Here is a 19,879-nt window from a genome sequence, read left to right on the forward strand (position 1 = left end):
ATTCAATCACCAGATTTATCAGTGGCACCATCTACCTTTTGTAACTTCTGGCTATTTGGACTCTTAAAGAAACCACCAGTGCGCACTGATATAGCTCGCTACTTAGAGCCACCAGAGTGCTCTTGCTTATCAGACTGCTTGAATAAGCGAACCCACCGTGGCAAACGAGGAGGAAAAAGGAAACGCCAAATGACAATCCCGGTGCATATCTCCCGCAGAAGAAAGACAAAGGACCGGCTGACGAGGACGAGTAACCTAGTCGTAATCCGTTGCGCTCCTCCTCACGATACTCCACCCCTACTTGTTCCCTGGTTTATAGAGAATGTTAACTGCAGTGCTTCGGAACCTACTTCAAATTTGCGTCCGGAGTGATTCTCAGCAAAATACAAACTTCCGAATATGCTAATGTGTAACGCTCGATCTTTGACCAATAAAATGGACGAGCTGGAAGTGTTAATTAAGCAGAATAACGTATCCATTGCAATTATCAGCGAGTGTTGGGACATTACTGAGGAGACTGCACGTATTAAAGGTTACAGAAGCTACCTCAACACTCGACGTGACCAAGGCATTGACCGTCGCGGAGGTGGCGTAGGACTTTATATACGTGACGACCTACCATCAAATCTGTTAAGTAGCCCCAATGATTCGAGCCATGAGATTGTGTGGGTGGAGTGCAGACCGGCGCATCTGTCACGAAGATTCTCCTGCTTAATAGTTACGTCAGTGTACTATCCAGACAGCGCTGGGAACAGAAAAGAACTTATTGAGCACATACAAGTGTTCGTCGACAGAATGCGCCACAAGTACACTTCCCCTGCGTTTGTGATTGCTGGCGATTTCAATCAGACCAATCGTCAGTGGGTCTCAAACGTTTTGGATATGAAACAAGTAGTGAACATTCCGACTCACCAAAGTGGCAGTACTCTTGACATGATCTTTACGAACTTGGCAGATCTTTATAACGCTCCCCGATCTCTAGGTCCCCTTCAGAATTCTGACCATTTTATAATTTTCTGGGAAGCACAAGCAAGTATCCCACGACCGAAACGAACAAAAACCACAATTTAGCCCATCACAATGTCTTCAATAGCTCAATTCGGTCGCTGGATTGGTACTTACGATTTTGAGGACATTTGTGCAGAGGCCGACATTAATGTCAAAGTCAGCAAGCTGAACAGCCTTCTGTTGGAAAAGTTCCACGATTTTTTTCCAATAAAAGTTATTACAGTTTGTGACACTGACAAACCATGGATCACCCGCTAACTCAAGCAGATGATAAAAACTCGCTGTAGTCTCCACAAAGCTGGAGATCAAGCGGCTGCAGCCAGTTTGCGTAACAGAATTGTAAAGTTAAACAGACTAGCCCAAAGACAGTATGTAAAAGAGAAAATAACGCCATTACTGCATACTGACCCTCACAAATGGCACTCCTCGGTCAAAACCCTTGCAGGGAAATCAATACCAAAGGACCTGAGACTACTCAAAGATGACGGCACACTGACATCAGCTACTGAAGTGAACAATTTTTTCTGCGGCATATACACCACATACCCATCAATCGCAAACTCACAAATTGAGAGTATCATTGCTGGCACCGAGACTGATGAGATATGTGAAGTATCTGAATATGCCGTCTTTAAGGAACTTCAGAAACTGAAAGTAAACTGTGCGTCTTACCCTGGTGAACTCCCTGTCAAGTTGTTACGCGAGTTCTCCATCTTTCTTGCAAAGCCACTCAGCTCTATTATTAACCAGTGTTTTCGCGAAGAAGTGTTCCCCAGTGTTTGGAAGGGAGCTTATGTGCGCGTCATTCTAAAAGTGGAAAACCCGAAATCTTGCTACCAACTCCGCCCAATTTTGATCGATCCAAACCTCTCGAAGGTCGCGGAATCATTTATATATCGTGAACTTATGTCACAAGTCCAGAGCTCTCTTGATCCATACCAATACGGGTGCTTGAGAAGGTAGTAGTACAACTGTTTATCTTGTGCGTCTGTATCACCTTATTGTTGAATGGCTTGACCAAGGAGGCACAATTGTAGATCTCCTCCTAGCCGACTATAGAAAGGCCTTCGACATGATACGCCATTATACTGCAGTGAACAATCTGAAGGTTATGGGAGCTTGCAGACATATTCTCTTATTAATAATAGATTTCTTACGTGACCGACTACAGAGTGTATATGGTCTCTACCCGGGTGATTCTGATTCGGAATGGTCTGAGCTTACGTGTGGTGCCCCACAAGGAACTAAACTCGCTGCCTTGTTGTTCTTGGCAGTGATCAACTTTGTCCTTGCTGATTTTGACAAACGGTTCAAATTCTTGGATGACCTTTCCGCCGTCTTAAAATACCTAATTGAGAAGTCTCTTACCATTCCCCAGTTCAATGAATCATTTATCGAATATTTTAGAGACCAGTATTCTGAAAACAGCCTCCAAATCCACAAAACAAAGACCAAAAATCTTCGATCTAAAAATCTCAAAAGGAGTTTTCAGTGCCCCCCTCCACCATACCAAAGCGTATCGTTGGCAGTTATTCTCGGTGTTACGTTCAGCGTTGACTGTTCGTTTAGCCTCCACGTCCAAGGGGTAGTGAAAAAGGCGAACTGTGCCATGCGTACCCTTTTAGTGATGCGAAGATTTGGTTTTTCAGTGCCGCAATTGAAAACAGCCTACCTGACATATATTCGCCCAATATTAGAGTATGCGTGCCCTGTATGGGGTCCACAGGTTCAGAACACTGCCTATATGAGCGAAGTACTCGAATCAGTCCAGAAAAGAGCGGTGAAGGCCATACTGTCTGATCAGTACACCGATTACGAATCAGCACTGTCTCAACTAAATTTGCCGTCACTCCACGATCACCGTTTTCAACTTATCTGTAAATTTGGCCAGTTTCTTCTGACAAGTGATGAACACAGATATATATTACCCCCAATGCTGACAAAAAAAGTAACTACAAGATCAAAAGCAACAAAGCTAGCCCAGCCCAAGTGTCGCACTAATCGCTTCAGCAATTCGTTTGTGCCTTTTTATGTTTCTGTCTACAATAAGTGACATGTGTATTAATTTTTTTTTTTTTTTGTCTTTGTTTACTTTGTAAATAATAGCGCGATTTATTCGGGATTTAAACCCTGACTACGAAAGCTTTTATATTAATAAATGATTCTGATTCTGAAATTGAAAGTTCGAGCTTACTTTTTTCAGACACATCCGATGAAAATTTTTAGATAGCCATTTTGTTAAAAATAGCTGAAAGGTCGGATAAGAAAAACTTCGGTGTTGATACAACCCCACAGGGCCCGGGGGCAGGCGTTCTAAAATTGACCTGAGGGCGTGCATGGTTCTTATGAAAGGGATGCTCTTATAAACTTCAGAGGGCTCATTTGATTGGAAATTGAAAGTTCTAGTTCACTTTTTTAGAGTCAAGAGATCGGAGGGCAAATAGCCCCCCCCCCTACGCCTTTTATCCCCAAACCCATCCACTAGAAATTTTGAGATAAACCATTTTTCTTAAATATGGTTCAAAAATTAGATAACAAAAATTTCGGTGTCGACACAACCCCCAGGGCCCGGTGGGTAGGCGTTGAGTGTTGTCCTGGGGGCGTATATGGCTTTTATGGAAGGGATACTTGTATAAAATTCAGAGAAGGCTCATTTGATTGGAAATTGAAAGTTCTAGTTCAATTCTTAAGAGTCAAAGGAGATCCAAGGGCAACTAGCCCCCCCCCCACACACTCTTTCCCCCCAAACCCATCCTATAAAAATTTTGAGATAACCATTTCGTTAAAAATAGTACAAATGTCAGATAAGAAAAACTTAAGTGTCGACGCAACCCCCAGGCCCGGGGCAAGCGTTATAAGTAATGCTCTGGGGGCATATATGGTTATTGTGGAAGGGATGCTCGTATAAACTTCGGAGAGGGCTCGTTTGATTGGAAATTGACAGTTCTCGTTCACTTTTTAAAAGTCAAAAGAGATCGGAAGGGAACAACCCCCCCACCTCCACGCGCTATTTTCCTCAAACCCATCCGATAAGAACTTTGAGAGAGCCATTTTTTCAAAATGGTTCAAAGATCATATAACGAAAACCCGGGGTCGACACAATCCTTCAGGGCCCGGAGTAGGCGTTGTAAGTCATGCCTGGGGGGGCATATATAGCTGCTATGGAATGGATGGTCATATACACTTCAGAGAGGGCTCATTTGATTGGAAATCGAAAGTTATAGCTCAGCTTTTAAGAGTCAAAAGAGATCAGAGGGCAACTACCCCCTTTTCCACTCCCCTTTTCTCCAAAATTTGAGATAGCTATTTTGCTAAAAATAGTTCAAAGGTCAGATATAAAAAACTCCGGTGTCGATACAACCCCCCAGGGCCCGGGGGCAGGCGTTGGAAGTTATGCCCTGGGGGCATATACGGTTCTTATGGAAGGAATGCTCGTATAAACTTCAGAGAGGGCTCATTTGATTGGAAACTGAAAGTTGTAGTTCACTTTTAAAGAGTCAAAAGAGATTGGAGGTCCCCTAGCCCCCCCCCCCATGTCCTTTCTTCCAAACCCATCCGATGAAAATTTTGAGATAGATATTTTTTTAAAATAGTTCAAAGGTCAGATAAAAAAAAAAAAACTCCGGTGTCAACAAAACCCCCAGGGCCCGGGGGGCAGGCATTGTAAGTTATGTCCTGGGGTCGTATATGGTTCTTATGAAAGAGATGTTCGTAGAAACTTTAGAGAGGGCTCTTGATCGGAATTTGATTGGAAATTAAAAGTTCTAGTTCACTTTCTCAGAGTCAAAAGAGATCAGAGGGCAACTAGCCCCTCCCCCCTCCACGCCGTTTTCTTCCCCAAACAAATCCGATAGTAAAAGTCATTTTAAACTGAAGATTAGCAAGATAAAAATACCTGTTAAAATTCAAACTCAAAACGACCAGAAATTACTATTAAAGAATAAATGAAACCCCAAATGAACAGAAACTAAATAAACAATCATAGAAAAAAAAAATACAACAAATAATAATATAAATGAATCTTAAAGCGAGTAATGCTTAAATTGAATATGCAAATCAAGCTTAAAACGAAAAAAAAGTATTTTGCTATTGAAGGTATAAATGAAACTCAAAACGAACAGAAATTAAATAAACAATCTTTGCAAACAAACATACATTAGATATTAATGTAAATGAATAAATAAATCTTAAAACGATTGGAACTTAAATTGAATTTGCAAATAAAGCTTGAAACGAACAAAAATCACTACAAACAAGAGTTTGGGTATCGCCTCCTTCTCTCACTGTGAAAGTCTAAAACCAACTGCGTTATTGGCCCTTTACTGAAAACGAATATTTATTAAAAATATCTTCTTTTGCATCTAATATTGAAAATAAATATTAAAATTTTGAACTGATGAACTTTCAGCAATTAATATAATTGTACATCAAATATTCAGTTTAATTTATTAGCTCTTTCTATAATTGTTCAAGACGAATATAGTTTCAACACAAACAAGAGTTTGGATACTGCCCCCCCCCCCCATCCTTAACTGTAAAAACCAAAAGCCTGCAGCGTCATTGGCGCTTCACTGAAAACGAATTATATTACAAATATTTTTTTTTCCAGTTCTTACAGCATTGAAAATGACGATAAAATTACAGTGAAATAAAATCTTGAACTGATGGATCTTTCAACAATTAACATCATTATATATCATATATTCAATTTGATTTTGTTTATACTCTCCAAGACTGTTCAAGACACTAGTTTTCAGTAAAGCGCCAGTGACGCAGTAGGTTTCAGACTTTTACAGTGAGAGAAGGAGGCGATACCCAAACTCTTGTTTGTAGTGATTTTTGTTCGTCTCAAGCTTGATTTGCATATTCAATTTAAGTTTCACTCATTTTCAGACTTATTTATTCATTTACATTAATATCTATTGTATGTTTGTTTGCAAAGATTGTTTATTTAATTTCCGTTCGTTTTGAGTTTCATTTATACTTCAATAGCAAATTTTTATTTTGTTTTAAGCTTGATTTGCATATTCGATTTGAGCATTACTCGCTTTAAGATTTATTTATTCATTTATATTATTACTTGTTGCACGTTTTTTTTTCTATGATTGTTTATTTAATTTCTGTTCATTTTGGGTTTCATTTATCCTTTAATAGTAATTTCTGGTCGTTTTGAGTTTAAATTTTAACAGGCATTTGTATCTGCTGTTTTAAGTTTAAAATGGAATTTACTTTTCTTGGAAAAACTTCTTTTTCGGAAAGTTTTTTTTTAATTAATTCATGAAAAAATTTATTTAGTTGCGATAAAAGTTAAACAGAATTGAAAAACTTATTATCTACTGGCACTTGTTTTTTTTATTCCAACTTGGTACCGTAAGACAGCGAGAGTTAACGCAAGTTTATTCTTCCAATTTCTGATCAAATATGACTTTTCAAATAACAAAGTTTATCTGAGATTGAATAAGAAAACTAATTGTTTTCAAATGATCCTAAAGATCGACATTAGAAATTTAACAGAACTTAGAGGCTGAACCCATCCTCTCGCTAGTTTTGCAAGTGCTTTACTGAAAGCATTTTGGATCTTTTAAAATATAACTAATCGACAATTTTAACCATTTCATATGCTGATTGCCCTTTAAAAGATTTGAACAGCAAATTTTATTGCTTAAACCTAAATGCGGACTAAAAAGCCTTCAACTCTTAGGGCATTGTGAAAAACTGTTTATTCCTTTACCCTTGTGTTAGAGTATTTTTTTTTCTCAGATATTCAGGAGAGAAGCTTCAGCTTACAGGGCTGAGTGTCATAAAGTCATATTGTTCCAATAAGCATCTCTTGTAGGTCCAAGATGAAGCATATGTGCATTTTTTTTCTGAACTATAAGGAACTCATACAATCCACTCAGCCATTTGCAAATCCCAACAGTGAGGCCGTCAAGTCTAGGCCATAGTTTGAACAGTAAAGCAATAGCGATACCAAAATCAAACTAAAAATGAGCTGTGATTTTTGCAACACCAGTAGTACTGATGACATAACTCCTCATTTTAGAGGGGAGCCGCAGCAGAATATCGCAGAGTTTACAAACATGAAAAAAAGTGGAAACATCTGGTTTGTCAATTGGTTTATCAAGAGAGGAAAATCAACCTCAGCAACGTCAATAAAATACCCGTGCAACCAATCAAAAATAGATCTGATGCGATGGAGAGGGTTGAATTGATCTCCTGTGGGTGCTATAAAGCTTGACCTTGAGTGAGAAGTTACGAAAAGTAATGCACACTTAGTAACCTCCTAATTAAGGAAGTGGTAACATAAGAAATATGTGGAGGCATACAGAATTAAATTCCACAAGAAATTTACAATACTCTTTAAAATAAATAGCTTTCTTAAGACACATTTTTGGCAGCCACTGGGCTAATAATATACCAATAGTTATTCGATATATAAATAAACCACCTCGCATAATCAACAAAATAAAAAGTCATCGACTGAGTAACTAGTGTCACATAGTGCAGACGTGCCAATATTGCCTCCCTCCCCGCGTGTGGTGCTGGACCACTCTCGAGATCGGTATACTCACCTCACAGAAATTAACACTGGAGCGATTTCTTGGAAAGCAATCTAAGCTTTTTGTTTGGTACCTGAAAGGCCTGGATTTGTAGTAATTATAAAGTCGTTGCAAAGAGGTACTGTTGTCTTCTTATTCACCATCGATATGAGACGACATTAGTCTAAAAGAAAGGTTTTTAAATCAATGCAGATTATTTATCCATGTGAGTTTTAATTCACTTTTTTTAATCCAAAAAATCTCAAATTCTGGTTTAAACTTATAAAAAGAACATCAGGATGCGAGCAGCGACTAAGGATTTAATAAATATATGGAGATCAAACTTTTGATATTTAATCCTTCAATTTTCTTACAGCTTCTCTAAAATCATTATGCAGTCCATTGGCAAAGCGTGATAAAGAGAATTCTGAAAAGTCTTTAAGGCCTTTGCTTTCTTGAAGCCATCTATATCTTCGCTCTTCAACTTCTAGTTCTGTTTCCCTAAAAAACAAGGAAAACATTCTTTTTAAAAGACAATTCCGAAAGAAAAGATTGCAAATGCCAATTATATAAACAGACTCCAAAAGGATTTATAAAAAACTTGGTAGAAATAAACACGCATGTACGAGGATAAAGTTTTTGTAATTTGAACTATAAAAACACCGTTTGAACAAAATAACGAATGGTAATTCAAAAGACGATAAGTGACGCATTTGTGAAACAGAGGTTTATATGCAGTCAGTAAATACATCTATATTCATTGATCAATCCTGTCAAATCATATTATTTCAACATCTTTGCAGAACAAAGTTTACCAAAGTCACAAGCTGAGGGACCTCCTCCTACTTTTGCCTCATTTGAAGTTTCTGTACAGTTCACCTCGCAAAAATATCTAAATTTCAAAGTTGTTCATTATAATGTAACTAAATAACCGGCCTTAAGGTTTGTGTTCTTTGAGCAATTTTTAGTAGATTATTTTCTACTCTCTTACGATTTTTGTATATCAACCAAAAATACCAATTTTGATATTATTCCATACCTCGCAACCAACTCTATCCATTTGCCAAATTATATTTTTTAAATTTGTTATATATATTTTTTTAGATTGAAAATACTCTGAAAACTGGATAAAAATCAATTAAAAGACGATATTTTGTTATTTTTAAAGCAAGTTTGTTATCTTCCCCAAACAAAAGTCCAAGTAATAATATAATTCTGGCTTTGTAAATTCTTAGACCTGAATAGACTAATGAATCCAGCTATATAAATATTTCATCCTTTTTGTGCAAGTTACAGATATAGGATTGTCGTAAAATCGCTTGTTACAGGGGGAACATACGTTTCCAAGCGTCTAATTTTGCTCCCCAGAAAGTTCCAAAGAAATTTAGGTTTTCAAAATATGTTATTTGCCGGTTTCTCAGTTTCATAAGGGATTGGCGAATACAGCTTTTGATATCAAACTACTACTGTTGGCCTTGCCCTAGAATGCCTTAGCTATAACAAACAACAAAAGTACGAAGAACAAAAGGGTCCTGGTTGAAATTCGCTGAAGTAATGATGCTAGGACTGCTCTGAAATTTTTTTTTCAATTTTTTTGTTTTATTGGTCGCATGTTGTTGTGAGTCTTTTTTCTTTCATATTTTTTTTTGTCTTGCTGAGGACAGCCCTTGGACATAGGGCCGAAATATTCATTCAAATTATTTCCACTGTCTTACAAAAAGATTTCCGTTTTATTCTTCGTACTTTTGTTGTTTGTTATGGAAAGGCGGTGTGGTCTTCGTCGCTATTTTCGCCTTAGCTATACAAAAGGCAGAACATAAAATAATGTCTAGGGCCAAAGAAAAGCAGGTCGTTCTCGAATGGGATGACAGAATATCATAAGGAAAGATGTAAGGGAAATAGGAACTTTCTGGGAGGGAGAAAAGATGGAGGCTTTGAATAGATTGGGATGGAGGAGCGTGCGTAGCTGTGTTGACCTCAGGCGACATTGTGCTGCAGTGATTTGTTAATGGCAGTAGTAGTAGTAGTATAAGATGTACGTTGTGTAACTTGATGTCTTTAAATTATCACAGCAGAAGTAAATAATTCTGAAGCAAAATGAAGGTGTTAAAGTATATGAAACGTAAAAGCTACTCTTCTATGCAGTAAAAAAAGGAAAGATCTGCAATCCTGAAGCAAATAAGGCAAGCAGTTTAGTCCAGGGCTATAAAAAATGTCAATATAGAAAATAAATTCAATCATTTTGGAAGAACCCTTTTTTTTTATGAAGTTTTGGCCTAAAACTAATATTTTTTGTCTCAACTATTCCAAACGCATATTCACACCTTGCTTCATCATGTAGTATTTCCATTGGTCTTAAATCTTTTTTTACGAATAAAACCTCTCTGCTCAATTTGAGGATGTTTTACTTTTCATAGAGAAAGAGAAAGAGAAAGATAGAGAGAGAGAGAGAGAGAGAGAGAGAGAGAGAGAGAGAGAGAGAGAGAGAGAGAGAGAGAGAGAGAGAGAGAGAGAGAGAGAGATGAACAAAATCACTTACTTAGGTGTAGCTTTTCTATTCAAGACGAACGCCCAGATTGTGTAGAACAAAAGCCCTATAAGCCCTAAAACCCAGAAAAGGGCAATGACTCGAGGTAGGGGTTTAGATATGGTTTCCCTATCGAAGCGTGCAACAATTAAAAACTCTGTAAAGACAATAGTCAGAAGAGTCCAGGATTGACGACCAATACTTGTACAGCCGCTGAAAAATTAAACGATGTATAAAAACAAGAGTAAATATAATTTGGTAGATAGAAATTAAAGGATGCAGCCATTCCCAACCAAGAAGATTGGTTGGGAATTGGTTGGGAAGATTTGGTATTGAACTAAACAATAATTCTCCTGATGCCGGTCAAATGACAGCTTAGTATTCATCATTTCATCCGTATAAAGTCGAGTACGAAAACATAAATCAAGAGCGTTGATTATAAAGATTACAAAAATTGTTACAAAAGCTATATTCAGAATGTAAATAAACAGAAGTTTGGATAACTAACCAAGCATTAATGAGATTGAGTTAAAAAATAAACTGGAAGGATAGAACGATAAGTCTGCAGGCAAAGATTGGAACGTTAAAAGTTACAACGATGACAGTGGACAAGTATGGTTCTGAAACGCTGGTACTTCGGAAGACAGATGAGTTGCTAAACATTTTCCAGAGAACTGTCAACGGAGTTTTGTGTACCCATTTTACTCTTCATATATGAACCAACAAGCTGTATGAAAAACCTGGTTCAATCCCACTTTCAAGGGCTCTGTAAAAAAAAAGGGGTAAAGATGGCTAGGACACGTTATATAGTTGAAGGATGACCGATTGTCAAAAATCGTCTTTTTGGGTCATCCATCGAGGGCCAAACGAAAATCAGGTCGTTCCGGAATAGGATAGGAAGCGGTCGTAAGAGAGGATTTAAAGTATATTGGAACTTCTAGGGAGGAGATAAAGAGAAAAGCTTCAGATTTGGATGGAGAAGCATGCACAGCTGTGTCGGCCACAAGCAGCTTGGTGATGCAGTGAGCTGATAATAGTAGCAGCATTAAAACGATATATTTTTTTTGTGGGATAAAACATAGAGGATACTGTTTCAAGAAAATAAGGCACTAAGATTTCTATTTTGGCCCGAGTTCGACGGGTTTCCAAATTTGTATTGTTTTGTTCCTTAATACGCTGTTGTAGGGAGTAGACTATTACTCGATATATCTAGCCAAACATTACGTGATTCTAGGTTATGAGAAAGGATTATTAGGGCCAGGATCATTTTAAACAGCTGCTATGGTTTATCATTTTTTTGTCTAAGATTAACAGGTTTCTTGTAAAACTTCAAAATTTTCTTATTACATTCAAATTGAACCTTCTTAAATATTCTCAGATACTAAACTACCAGCTACTTGTCAGCCATGTTTGGGAATTTCCTTTATATTAAAAGAGATGTATCTCTCCGTCATATTTATAAAAGAAGGTACTTCAAAATTGAATTCTTTTAGTCCAGAAAAATCTGAAAGGATACGGGCGGTGCTGATACAGTTAAAATCAGATATGATAAATAGGCATTTCAGAAAAAATAGGTTTATGTCACCTCAATTCCAAAGAAGTAATATGAGAGCACATGACTAAGTTTTTGGAAAAAAAAATGTCTCTACAACAACAACCGAGCAAAAATTAGTAGGCCATATGACAGAATTGAACTTACGGATCGTCAAGATACTGAAAAACTTCTCGTAGAGCAACAGCACCCCAAAACAGCATGGCAAACAATCTGACTAAGTTGAGCCAATGATCAGGTGGGACCCAAAGAACAAACTTCAAATAGAAAGTGTTCAATTCTGTTAATAAGAACTAAAAAGAGAAAAGAATTACTAATTCAACCCATTCTAATTGTATATTTAGCTGAATTCTCATACAAGACCATAAAATTTGTCAGTCAAGTGACGTCATTATAAATGCAGTGCTTTCGGTTTTCTTTTCAAACAATCTGCAAAACCTCGGCGATTTTCGTAAGAAAACTGACAGATGACCTGAGAGCAATCTACGGATTTTCTACCGAAAATAGTTTCGGCATCTTTTTCGTCGGTAGATGGATAGGAAATTTGGTATAAATCCCAAAACATCACTAGAAACGGAAACATTGCAGGAAGGTTAAATCAAAATCAAAGTTTTGAGAAGTCTCATGAGAAAAGTTTCTGGAAGAAAAGATTCCTTCGACTCCCCGATTCTTCAAAAAGTATATCGCTATCGGTGCATGAAACGGAAGCTTTCAACTGTTAAAAAAGCAGTTTTGCTGTTAGAAGAAACAAATTTTCAATTCCAATAGAACATATAATCGAGTCGAACATTCACTGATAGTTTACACACATATATGCAATTTATAACCTTAATTATTTTTATATTTGTAATTTATATATTTATATATATGTATTTATATTTATATTTATATATATGTAATTATATTTTATATTCATATTTATATATATATATATATGTAATTTATAACCTTAATTAAATAAATAACCTTATTTATTTTTATAACCTTAATTATTAAATGACGCGTAATAGTTCTTGGACAGTTGACACGCAATTGGAGGGCAGAGAACTATCTCTGCTTGCTATTTTGTCTGAAAATTTTTCGATTTCTTATTTCTTCACTTGCTATTTGCAATTCACAATATTGTTCTTTATCTACTACATTATTACAGAGGGGTAGTAGCACGAATAGGGCATTTTTGCCGAAGTGGCAGTTTGCAAAGACCCATACTATTTTCTGAAGAACACACCAAAGAATAATACATCAACGAAACAGTTTGATGACCAATATCTCATGCTTCTTGGATATCTATTCCAGCTTTTACCTATCGACAGAAAAAAAAAAACAAGTGCGGAATTTACTTGGGGTTAGAAAAAATATTATACCTAGTTATACTAACCATACCTATTTATCAGCTACATCTGTCAATTCACCTCAATAATTTTATTCTATCCAAACTATCATATAAGCGATAAACAAAAACACCAACTATGTAAGTATACTATAGTATATGTAAGTATATGTATACATGTATACACTCATAGTAGGACAGGTGAATTTACAGGTTCCGTTTTTATCAAATAAAAATATATCCGTTTCATCCTAAAGTCCTAATTTGAAGGCATTTTTTCCGAACCATAAGTTGCTATTTTAACAGCCGTAATATTGGCTGTATATTTTTAATAGCGCTAAATCTGATAATATGAAATAGGTACCAGAGCAAAGTAGTGAAGAGACTCTTCTTTAAATAAAGAGAATAGAAGGAAACAGGAAAATGAAAGGAACGAAAAATAAGAGGAAAAATTAACGTTGTGAACAATATTGTTAGTTTGATTGTTAATACTGATAGAATGGCCCAACGTTTGTTTCAAAACTGTTCCATATAATGACCAATGCCAAGTGAGAATAACAAACAGTAAAAATTGATAAAAATGTAAAATTTGCAACGATTCTATTAACTGCTATAAAAATATTCCTTTTTCTTTTAAATGATTAACAGGCACATTGTTATCATTATTCTTATAGTCTGTAACATATATCTTGCTTTAACCGAATTATGTGTTTACTATTTTGTTGGGTTAAGGGTAGAAGGCGTTGGTACAATTCTTTTTGTTTGCAATTGGTCTTTTTAAATATTAAAGCAAATATCTGAAAACATTTAAGTATGAAAAATTAACGATTTAAGAATTAACGATTAAATTTGGATTTAAATCTGAAAGTGTTTGGATTTAGTTTTACAAATTTGAAACATTAATTTTTCAATTTAATTTAAATTTTGCAACAAAAAAAGCAAAAAATAAACGATTTAAATGGAAAGTATAAAAAACTATAAAAAAAAAGGAAAATATAGGACTCTAGGGGGCAAACGTCTGAATCCCTCCAATTCGTACATACTTCACTATTATATAGCTATTGAGACTTGTTATTAGTATATTCGCACACCGGACTGACATACCCATTGAACTGAAACTTACTGCTATTTCAAAGTGGGTCTAACTTACCACAAAAACGATGGTCAATGTAGCAACCCATCGGCCTAAACTAGATAATGGCCTCCATTCAAATTTAATCCAATTGTAAGGTCCAAATTGAGCAAATATTCTCTTTAGCTTTCCTCTATAAAAGAAAAAAGGTTTTAATGTTAATTTAAAAAGCTTTCAAGGATCCTAAGCCAACTTATCTGATCTAGGCTCCTCCCAGGGGACATATTTGTTTTCATTTTTAATATTTTCTTCTTTTGAGATTAAACTTCATTCCACAATAAGATAAATTCAAAACATATCCTAAAAATTAAGTTTTTCAAAGAGAAATAAAGAGATATATGAATAATAAACACTTAAACAGCCAGACACCATTATCAATGAATAAATGAAACCCAATACAAGCAGAAATTTTAAATAAATAATCCTACTTAACAAGGGACACAGCTACAACTGTCTTCTGGAGGGAACAGAAGAAGAAGAAGAATAAATATAGCATGGCGACTAATGCTCCTCGCATCGCAACAGCATAATAATCCTCGCAACAGCAACCTTATAAGAAAATCGAAATATATTTTCTTGTGATTATTGTCTCTTCTAATCAGCAGTTGTACTAAACCAATTCTGCTCAAGTCATCCTCAGGGCTATACTGTGGTTTTTATCCTCCCCATAGTATAGTGCAGACGGTTTGATATCATCTATTTTCCCTTCTTTTTTTAGTTTTATTTTTATGTTTAAAGCTTTTTCCAATAGGCAATGATTAGAAGTCCTCCAAAAAAAAGTCCCCCCAGATCCCAAATCATATTCCAGTGAAAGTGTCATAGTGAAAGATACCCATCCTGGCTGGTCAAGCACCCTATCTCAAAGTTCTAATGATAGCTCCAATTCGGAGAATAGGACAATGATAAGTGTAGGGGCTAATGTAACCATAAATGATGATAATGGGTTTCAAGAGGTCCTCTCTAGAAGTTCTAAAAAAAAGAAAAAGATCTCCCCAATTAAAAGCATTTCCCCTCTCCCTTCCCAAGATCCTCCCTCCAAAAACTTAGGGATTTACCTTAAAATTACTCCCACTACCCCCTTTGAAATAAAAATGATCACTGCAATAAGAGTTGCAATTTTTAAATTGCTAAAATCAATGTTCTCTCTTAACATTAACCGTGATGGATCTCTGCTAATAGCTGTAGAAGATCAGAAGTCAGCAGATACAATAATTAACCTTAAATCCCTTCTGAATAACCCAATTATTGCATCTAATTGGAACCCAAAACAATCACCAACAAAAATAGTAGTTTATAATGTTACCCCAGAGATATCTACTCAGGAGTTAAAAGAAGGCCTTTCAGATAGGGCTGGAAACACAATCCCAGTTGAGGATGTTACCCAACTTGGAAAACCCAACTCTAATGGCCTAAAAACTAGTAGATCCTTCTTATTCACACTGAAGGATAAAATTGATATCCCAAAAAAATTATTCCTATTTGGGCAAATCAAACCACACAAGGAATACAAACCTAAGCCTATTCAGTGTCAGAAGTGTTTCAAACTGGGACACACAACAAACAAATGCAATGAAATTCTCCAAGAGTGTAGTAGTTGTAAATCTTTCCATCCTAAAGAGCTGACAACTTGCAACAACACCCAGCCTACATGCATCAATTGCAAAGGCCCACATGAATCTACAAATAAATCATTATGCCCTGCATACAAGAAAAGAGCTCTAACACTCCAAATATCAACAGAGAAGGCCATCCCATACCCCTTTGCAGCAATGGAAGCAAATACTGCCCAACGATACCAAATAAAGCCTGTAATAAAACCAACTAATACTCCCAAGTCAAATGTCCCCAATGCATCAAGTACCACATATAAAACGCCATCCTCTAAGCCCCCTAGCTCAAATCCCTATCAGGGGGAATCACAAATCAAACCAGCCTCCTTTTCTCGTGAGATGAGGCCAGCCTGGCCCTCCCTCCCAAGAAGAAACAAACCAGAATCACTACCAGGAATCAATCCCTTAACCAACAAACAGGATTATTGCAGAATTGGCAAAAATCTACATCTCAGATGATATGCTCATTCAAGCAAAAAAAGATCTTGCTTTACTCTTAACAAAGCTGAACATTGATACACAGTCATATGAAGAATAAATCGATAACACAACATTTATCAATACTCCAATGGAATGTAAGATCACTCACAGAAAATAAGCTAAATGAACTAATATCATTTATGAATAATAATTCAATTAATATTGCTTGCCTCCAGGAAACTCATTTAACCCAAAATCAACAAATTAAGTCTCTGGGATATACTATCCTGAGAAAGGATAGATCTTCAGAGAGAAACGGAGGGGGTGTAGCTTTATTAGTTAATAATAATATAAAATTTTGTGGCATCAATTTTCCAGATTTTGAAAATGATGTTGATGTAATTGGTATAAGTGTTTGGCTGAATAATTTAAAAACCTACATAATAAGCTTTTATAACCCTAATGGCCAAACTACAGATGCCAAGGATTTCTTTAATTATATAAATAATTCTAATATGTTAAAAAATATCATTATTTGTGGTGATTTCAATGCCCACAGCCTTTTGTGGGGGAATAAACCAGCAAATAAAGCTGGTAAATTTATTGAGCATATGACTTCAAATAATAATGAATTAGTTGTTGCTACCCCTCCAAACCTGAATACTTATTTCAACCCCAAAAGTGGCAATTTCTCCACAATTGACCTACAAATTGTGTCTTTAAATTTTTTGAACAAAATTTACAAAAATAAAATTGATACTCTATGTACAGACCACTTTGCTATAGTTTGCTCCCTAAATGAACCTGCTGAAACTTTATCTCATACATCCAAATATATCAACACTAAAGCAAATTGGTCTATTTTCCAAAATAAGCTAAATGATGAAATTACAAGTTTCACCCAAAGTTCATGCATTTCTAACACAACAGTTGACACACATGCTGAAGCGTTGACATCTTTACTAATAAATACAGCTAATCATGCTATCCCCAGGACAACACCTAAGAAAACATTCCCTAAACAAATTTTTAAAGCATGGTGGACAAATGAGTGCCTAAATAACTGGAGGATAAAAAAGGCAGCTAGGACAGAATTCATAAAAAAACCAACACCTACTACATATTTAAAAAAATTACAAGCAGAATCTAATGTAAAAAGGACTGTAATAGATGCTAAATATAAATACTGGAATAATTTTGCAAATAATCTATCCAGAGAAAAAAATGAGACAATTATACATAAAGTCATAATCCACATATGTGGGAAAAAGACTTCTACCAACCCACTCCTGTATGAGCTTATACATAATAATACCCATTATGACAATGATAATGAAAAGGCTAACCTATTTGCAATTCTTTTTGTTAATAAGCTAACATCAAATAATCAAAGCAAACTGTCCACAATTCCTATGAACCCTTGTTACCAACCACGCCCAGGATCCGAGTACATAACTAATCCATTTTCAATCCAGGAATTGAATAATGCAATACATCATATTAGGTCCAAAACTAGCAGTAGCTATGACAATATACACCCTACATGGATAAAGAATCTCACACCTTCATACAAACAAGAACTGCTAAATTGTTATAATCACGCTTGGGCATCTTCTAGGTTCCCCAATATATGGAAATGTTCGTCCCTCCTACCAATCCTAAAGAAAAATAAACCAAAAGATAACCCTGAGTCTTATAGGCCCATAATGATTACACCTGTGATGGGGAAAATACTGGAGAAAATGAGTTATCACAGACTCCTCTGGTTTGTTGAGAAAAATAACATGATCCCACACACTCAAACTGGATTCAGGAAATACCACTCCTCAACAGATTCTTTCATTTTGCTAACAAATGCAATAAATGAATCTTTCTCAAAAAATAATATCCTAGTGTCAGCTTTCCTAGATTTTGAAGGATCATATGACAATGTGAACCACCAAATACTTTTAAATAAACTTGCAAACCTTGGAGTACCTCCTAAGCTAGTATCCTTTATTAAATCCTTCATAGAAGTGCGAAGTTTCATTGTTTGTGTTGGTTCAGCCTCTTCACCCCAAAAGAAAATAACCAAAGACCTACCTCAGGGAGCAGTCCTCAGTTGCCTCCTTTTTGCCCTATATCTCTGGGTCATGAACCTCCCCCACACGAATCTACAATATGCTGATGATCTGGTGCTATGGTCATCTGGTAACACCTTTCAGATAGCACAGTCAAATCTGCAAAAGTCGCTTTTCCAGTTTGAAAAATTCTCTCAACATTCAGATTTACCCATTGCACCCACCAAGTCAAAAATAATCCAATTTCACCGGAAGAGAAACCATGTTAATGCAAAACTAACTCTAAATAAAACAACTATTCCAGAAGATAATAATATTAATTACCTAGGTCACATGCTTGACCAAAAACTTAATTTCCACCTCCACATTTCAAACACAATAAAAAAATGTTATAGAAAAGCAAATATACTAAAAAGACTTCTTTCCACACCTTGGGGTTGTAAGGAGAAAACGTTACTCCAGTTTTATAAATCACATATAAGACCCCATATTGACTATGGGTTCATCGTCTATGGTGCATGTGCAAAGACCCAGATGCAAAAAATTGAAACAACACAAAATGGTATAATACGTCTCATATTTGGTCTTAGGAAACCCACAAGCACCAAGTTTCTGCTTATGGAGAGTGGATTAACAACAATAAGGGACAGACGTAGCTTTCTCTTGATAAAACATCTTACAAAAATTGAATCAAATAGCTCAGACACATTACATAATTGGTTAAGAAATCCAGCCATGTATAGAGGTATTGCAGATGAGTATGCCAATATTCAAAAGAAGTTCCCTGTACCAGCAAAGTCTATTGCACCTACTTTCCCCCAATCCCCTCCATGGAATTGGTCATTTCCCATAATAAATACTGAATTTTCAAAATGGAATAAAGATTTAACACCCCCATTGCTTTTGTCCAGAAAAAATTTGCAGAACTTAATACAATTACCTATAAAAATCACTTCCAAATATTTGTTGATGGGTCAAAAATGAATGAGAAGGTCGCAAGTGGTGTTTTCCTTCCTCACCTGAAAATTGCAATGGGAGAGAGATTATTTAATAATTTATCTATAATGTCTGCTGAGTTAAATGCCATAATCATGGTATTAGAACACCTTAATCAAAACCAACCTTTGATTGCTAATTCAAACAATATTATCATCTATTCCGACTCTTTATCAAGCCTTGAGTTGCTGGCCTCAGCTCCTCAATATAAGTTGGACATTGACACTTATCATTGTCTCAGTATTATTGATAATCTTGCTTCAAGTGGCATAAAAACTTACTTTCAGTACATTCCTAGCCACTCTGGTATAAGTGGTAATCATCAGGTTGATGAAATATCAAAAAATGCTATAAATATTGACCAGCCAAGTGGGAGACCAATCCCAATTAGAGATATTTACCGATGGAGGCTATCAGATATTAATTTTAATAAGATTAATCCTATCCTTTCCCCCTTTCCCAATAAGTATCTTTCTAAAATTTATCATAGAATTCGTTCTGGAACAAATGGACTAAATTTCCTTGCATTCTCATATAAGCTTTCTAATTCAAGTGGTTCAATTCCCCTGTCCCCTCTTTGCAGGCATTGTAATATGAATAATGAAACAATTGACCATTGCCTATTTGAATGTAATATGCTGACGTCTGCACAACATACCTTGCTTTGTAAACTGTTAAAATACTTCAAACACCACAAAATCCCAC

The 19,879-nt window shown here is 35.9% G+C and overlaps 1 protein-coding gene across 1 annotated transcript in view; it reads right to left on the minus strand.

The window, feature by feature from the left end:
* Positions 1 to 7,849: 7,849 nt before the first annotated feature.
* Positions 7,850 to 19,879, minus strand: part of LOC148955835 (phosphatidylserine synthase 2-like) — a 63,084-nt gene continuing 51,054 nt past the window's right edge. The window contains exons 6-9 of the mRNA XM_089104550.1: positions 14,107 to 14,221; positions 11,774 to 11,919; positions 10,087 to 10,287; positions 7,850 to 8,048 (exon numbers count right to left, since the gene is read on the minus strand). Coding sequence (XP_088960676.1) covers positions 7,901 to 8,048; positions 10,087 to 10,287; positions 11,774 to 11,919; positions 14,107 to 14,221 — 610 coding nt within the window. The 3' untranslated portion in view covers positions 7,850 to 7,900. The remainder of the gene's footprint in view (positions 8,049 to 10,086; positions 10,288 to 11,773; positions 11,920 to 14,106; positions 14,222 to 19,879) is intronic.

Source organism: Artemia sp. Qi Xiang Cuo, chromosome 2 (genome assembly GCF_049724085.1).
Source record: "Artemia sp. Qi Xiang Cuo chromosome 2, ASM4972408v1, whole genome shotgun sequence".
Classification (NCBI taxonomy): Eukaryota; Metazoa; Arthropoda; class Branchiopoda; order Anostraca; family Artemiidae; genus Artemia; species Artemia sp. Qi Xiang Cuo.